General features: G+C 39.3%; 1 protein-coding gene across 2 annotated transcripts in view; it reads right to left on the reverse strand.

Moving 5' to 3' along the window:
• The window catches only part of LOC104655361 (dachshund homolog 2), a 194654-nt gene extending 189368 nt beyond the window's left edge, over positions 1-5286 (reverse strand). The window contains exon 1 of one of the 2 annotated variants that reach the window (XM_030934124.1): positions 5145-5286. In XM_030934124.1, coding sequence (XP_030789984.1) covers positions 5145-5259 — 115 coding nt within the window. In that variant the 5' untranslated portion in view covers positions 5260-5286. The remainder of the gene's footprint in view (positions 1-5144) is intronic. The other variant, XM_030934125.1, reaches the window with a different exon arrangement.
• Positions 5287-6128: the final 842 nt, after the last annotated feature.

Genomic DNA, 6128 nt, shown 5'->3' on the forward strand with positions numbered 1-6128 from the left:
AAAATTGACAAATGGGATCTAATTAAACTAAAGAGCTTCTGCACAGCAAAAGAAACTACCATCAGAGTGAACAGGCAACCTACAGAATGGGAGAAAATTTTTGCAACCTACTCATCTGACAAAGGGCTAATATCCAGAATCTACAAAGAACTCAAACAAATATACGAGAAAAAAACAAACAACCCCATCAAAAAGTGGGGAAAGGATATGAACAGACATTTCTCAAAAGAAGATATTCATACAGCCAACAGACACATGAAAAAATGCTCATCATCACTCGCCATCAGAGAAATGCAAATCAAAACCACAATGAGATACCATCTCACACCAGTTAGAATGGCAATCATTAAGAAGTCAGGAAACAACAGGTGTTGGAGAGGATGTGGAGAAATAGGAACACTTTTACACTGTTGGTGGGATTGTAAACTAGTTCAACCATTATGGAAAACAGTATGGCAATTCCTTAAGGATCTAGAACTAGATGTACCATATGACCCAGCCATCCCACTACTGGGTATATACCCAAAGGATTATAAATTATTCTACTACGAAGACACATGTACACGTATGTTTATTGCGGCACTATTCACAATAGCAAAGACTTGGAATCAACCCAAATGTCCATCTGTGACAGACTGGATTAAGAAAATGTGGCACATATACACCATGGAATACTATGCAGCCATAAAAAAGGATGAGTTTGCGTCCTTTGTAGGGACATGGATGCAGCTGGAAACCAGCATTCTTAGCAAACTATCACAAGAACAGAAAACCAAACACCGCATGTTCTCACTCATAGGTGGGAACTGAACAATGAGATCACTTGGACTCGGGAAGGGGAACATCACGCACAGGGGCCTATCATGGGGAGGGGGGAGGGGGGAGGAGGGAGGGCTTGCATTGGGGAGTTATACAAGATATAAATGATGAATTGATGGGTGCTGACGAGTTGATGGGTGCAGCACACCAACATGGCATAAGTATACATATGTAACAAACCTGCACGTTATGCACATGTACCCTAGAACTTAAAGTATAATAAAAAAAAAAATATATATATATATATATATATATAAATGGAAAAAAAAATAGGATTTCATATCCAGCCAAACTAAGCTTCGTAAGCGAAGGAGAAATAAAATCCTTTTCAGACAAGCAAATGCTGAGGGAATTCATTACCAAATGGAAAAACATTTCATGTTCTTCAATAGGAAGAATCAATATTGTTAAAATGGCTAGGAGAACCTCTCAAACATGGAAAGGCTGAGTGAGTGAGAGGCCCCAGGGAGATTCCTGCTCCCCACAGGGACCTGTGCAAGACTGGGAATAGGGGATCACTCTGCTCCCCCGCACCCTTCCACCACACTTTTAGACTGAGGCAAAGAGTCACCTGAAGGTTTTGTGGGAGCAACTCCCAAGTCCAAGAGGACCTCCACAAGTCTTGGACCCTGGGACAAAACAGCACAGGTGTCACAGCACCAATAGAGGCCATAGTTGCAACGCCAGGGAGCATTAACATTGTTCCACCACTGCTTTTCAGCCAGGGCTCAGCTCCAGCTTCTGGTCCAGCAGTCCTGCTTTGACCCAAACTTGGCCACCACCACCCAACTCTGCCACTGGTAGCCAATCGGGCAACAATTGCTAGAATCTCCATATGTTCCTCTACAAATAGCATCTTTATCTAACAAAATTTCAGTCTTTTGATCATTTTTTAAAAAGAAAAAAAATGAAAAGGTACAAACAAAATATCTGAGAAATGTGGAATTTTGTAAACTCCCACAAGCACTTCACATGAAGATTTTCCCCAAGACACATAATCATCAGATTCTACAAGGCTGACATGTAAGAAAAAATGGTAAAGGCAGCTAGAGAAAAAGGACAGGTCACCTACATAAGGAAGCCCATCAGAATAACAGCAAATCTCTCAGCAGAAACCCCACAAGCCAGAAGAGTTGGGGGCCTATAGTCAACACTGATACAGAAAGGAAATTCCAACCAAGAATTTCATATACGTGACTGGGCATGGTATCTCACACCTATAATCCCAGCACTTTGGGACGCCGAGGCAGGTGGATCACCTGAGATCAGGAGTTTGAGACTAGTCTGGCCAACAAGGTGAAACCCCTTCTCTACTAAAAATACAAAAAATTAGCCATGCGTGGTGGCAGGCCCCTGTAATCTTAGCTACTTGGGAGGCTGAGACAGGGAGAATTGCTTGAACCCAGGAAGCAGAGGTTGTATTGAGCTGAGATCGTGCTACTGCACTCCAACCTGAGCGATAGAGTGAGACTCTGTCTCAAAAAAAAAAAAAAAAAAAAAAAAAAAATTCATATTTGGCCAAACTAAGCTTCATAAGTGAAGGAGGAGACATAAGATCCTTTCCAGACAAACAAATGCTGAGTCAATTCATTACCAAATGGAAAAACATTTCATGTTCTTGGATAGGAAAAATAATATTGCTAAAATGGCCATACTGCCCAAAGCAATTTCCTGATTTAATGCTATTACTATCAAACTATCAATAATATCTTCACATATTCTAAAATTCATATGGAACCAAAAAAGATCCCAAATACCCAAAGCAATCCTAAGCAAAAAGAACAAAGCTGGCCGGGCGCGGTGGCTCAAGCCTGTAATCCCAGCACTTTGGGAGGCCGAGACGGGCGGATCACGAGGTCAGGAGATCGAGACCATCCTGGCTAATACGGTGAAACCCCGTCTCTACTAAAAAATACAAAAAAAAAAAAAAAACTAGCCGGGCGACGAGGCGGGCGCCTGTAGTCCCAGCTACTCGGGAGGCTGAGACAGGAGAATGGCGTGAACCCGGGAGGCGGAGCTTGCAGTGAGCTGAGAGCCGGCCACTGCACTCCAGCCTGGGCGGCAGAGCAAGACTCCGTCTCAAAAAAAAAAAAAAAAAAAAAAAAAAAAAAAAAAAAAAAAGAACAAAGCTGAAGGCATCACATTACTTGCCTTCAAATTATATTACACGGCTACAGTAAACAAAACTGCATACTACAGGTACAAAGCAAACACATAGACCAACGTTACAGAATAGCTAACCCAGAAATAAAGTCACAGACCTGAAACCATCTGATCTTTAATAAAGTTGACAAAACAAGCAATGGAAAAGAACACCCTGTTCAATAAATGGTGCTGGTGTAACAGGCTAGCTGTATGCAGAAGACTGAAATTGGACTCCTTCTTTACAGCATATACAAAAAATCAACTCAAAGTGGATTAAATTCCTAAATATAAAAACTCAAACTGTAAAAACCTTGGGAGATAACCTAGGAAATACCATTTTGGACATAAGAACTAGCAAAGATTTCATGAAGAAGATGCCAAAAGCAATTGCAACAAAAGCAAAATGTGAGAAATGGGACCTAATTAAAGTCAAGAGCTTCTGAATAGCAAAAGAAACTGTCAAAAGAACAAGAAGGCAAGCTAGAGAATGGGAGAAAATATTTTCAGTCTATACATCTGACAAAGGTCTAATATCAAGAATCTTCATGGAACTTAAACAAATGTTCAAGCAAAAAGCAACCCTGTTCAAATGTGGGCAAAGTACATGAACAGACACTTTTCTAAAGAAGACATACATGTGACCAAGAAACAAATGAAAAAAGCTCAACACCATTGATTATTAGAGAAATGCAAATCAAAACCACAAGGAGACAACATCTCACACCAGTCAGAATGGCTATTACTATAAAGTCAAAAAATAAGAGATGCTGACAAGGTTGTAGAGAAAGGGGAATGTTTATACACTGCTGATGGAAGGGTAAATTAGTTCAACCATTAGGGAAAGCAGTGTGGTGATTCCTCAAAGAACTAAAAACAGAAGTACTATTTGATCCAACCATCCCACTACTGGTTATACACCCAAAGGAATATAAATTGTTCTACCATTAAGATACATGCACACATATGTTCATTGCAGCGCTTTTCACAATAGCAAAGACATGGAATCAACCTGAATGTCCATCAATGAGTGGATAAAGAAAATGTGGTAAATGTGCACTATGGAATACTATGCAGCAATAAAAAACAATGAGATCATTTCCTTTGCAGGAACATGGATGGAGTGAGGCCATTATCAATAGCAAACTGATGTAGGAACATAAAATCAAATACTGCATGTTCTCACTCACAAGTGGGAGCTAAATGATGAGAACATATGAACAGAAAAAAAGGGAACAACAGGCACTGGGGCCTATTTGAGGGAGGAGGGGGTAGCAGGGAGAAGTTCAGAAAAGAAATAAAACTGTCGGGGACTATCTTTAGTACCTAAGTGACAAAATAATCACTATGTACACCAAAACCCCAAATCAAATATTTACCTATTTAACAAACCTGCACATGTACTCCTAAATCTAAAATAAAATTGGATACTTCTTAAATCTTTCCTTTATTTATGTGTCCATCCTTCCACTTATCCATCCATCCATCTTTCCATCCGTCCATCCATTCATTCATGTGTGTTGATAGTTATAATCCCACCTACCTTCAAAAGAGATCTGAGGGGTCTTATGATCAAGGCCAAGGTAAAATGATCACGGGGTAAAAGAAAGAAACAAGTAACATGAGAGGAGAGGACTTTCCACTCTACAAGTCACCTCTGTTTTCTTTTCCCTTCATCCATCTTTTCTTCTTTGCCTGCTCCCTGTTCTACCTCTTTTCATTAGTCCCTGTTGATAATGCCTGGAATCACCCAGCACTTTCCTTTAGCTAAGGAGGTGGTACTCCAGCTGAAAAGACTTCAGCCCAGCCAACCTGGACTCTCAGCATTGCCTTTCAGTGGTAAATTATTTAGAATAGGATGGAGTAAGAAACCTGGGGTGATGCTGGAGTGCAGCAGTCTTTGTCAGGCAGAGAGCACAATGGCTAGCACTATAGGAATTATAATTCAATTCCACCACAGCAAAGCAGTGAAGATAACTAAATGTTTCCAAAACGAGATTAAGACTTGTAACTGTTTTCTAATTTCAGTGTACAAATGTTAGCAATAGGGCTAAGCATCCCTCTTGAGTACCTTTATAACCAAAGTAGACATATTATTCTCTCCTCCATCCTCATCCTGCCTCTCTCCTGCCCCACAATAAAACAGTAAGAGTCACCTGTCTGGAATTCTGGAAGACACTCACCTGTGTTAGAATTAAGATCATCAGGCTCTGATTCAGTCCCATTTTGGCTTCCATTTCCCTGAAGAGTGTTCATAGCCATAAGCTTCATCTTCTGCAGTTTCATCGCCTCAGCCATTGCTGCAGCTGTTATACCTAAAATCAGAATTATTCCATTCCATTTATTTATTTATTTATATTAACAATTTCAACTTTTATTTTAGATTTGGGGGTACAAGTGCAGATTTTTCACATGAAAATATTGCATGATACTGAGGTTTGGGCTATGGATGATCCTTTGTAAAATGGGGATGATTTCTTAATGTATTTGAAAGCTGGATAAGTTTATTTTACAGAGCTATGATGCATAGCACAAACCAAAATTAACTTGAATTTGTTAATATTTTTAACAATGTATCTTTCAACTCTTATAATTCCTTCACGCTACAATGAATAGTTTATAAATTTAAAAAATATATATTCAACATATATCTGATCCCCAATTTGAAACACAAATAAAACAAAGATAGTAAAATGCAAATTGTTTAAAACATTCCAAGACTCTTGCTAATGTATTCTTTTGTCTGCTAAGAGTTTTGGATGGTTATTTTGGACAGAACTCACTATGTAGTAAATTCCATCTAAACCAACATTGTCAGTGGGAGCACTCTGAAATTCTAAAAGAAACACCTTTTAGTGTATATTCCCATTAGTGCATATCTAAAGGAACACTTTTCTAGTGTATATCCTTGCTAGCACTTTTATAAAGGATAGTGTGCCTCGCCTATGAGGATCAGCTTAGTGGGGAGGGGAAGAAGGAAAAGACTTCAGATATTCTTTCTACGTTTTTGTCTGCCTCATACTTACACACTGAGGAACCAAATGAATGAAAACATGGCATGCCACCTATATAGACAGCATCTGTAGTATAGTTATAATCTTTCGCATTAATAAAAGTCAGACATTAGAATAAAGCTCTCAGCATAATGGTATAAATAGGTGGGGTGT

Source organism: Rhinopithecus roxellana, chromosome 7 (genome assembly GCF_007565055.1).
Source record: "Rhinopithecus roxellana isolate Shanxi Qingling chromosome 7, ASM756505v1, whole genome shotgun sequence".
Taxonomy (NCBI): Eukaryota; Metazoa; Chordata; class Mammalia; order Primates; family Cercopithecidae; genus Rhinopithecus; species Rhinopithecus roxellana.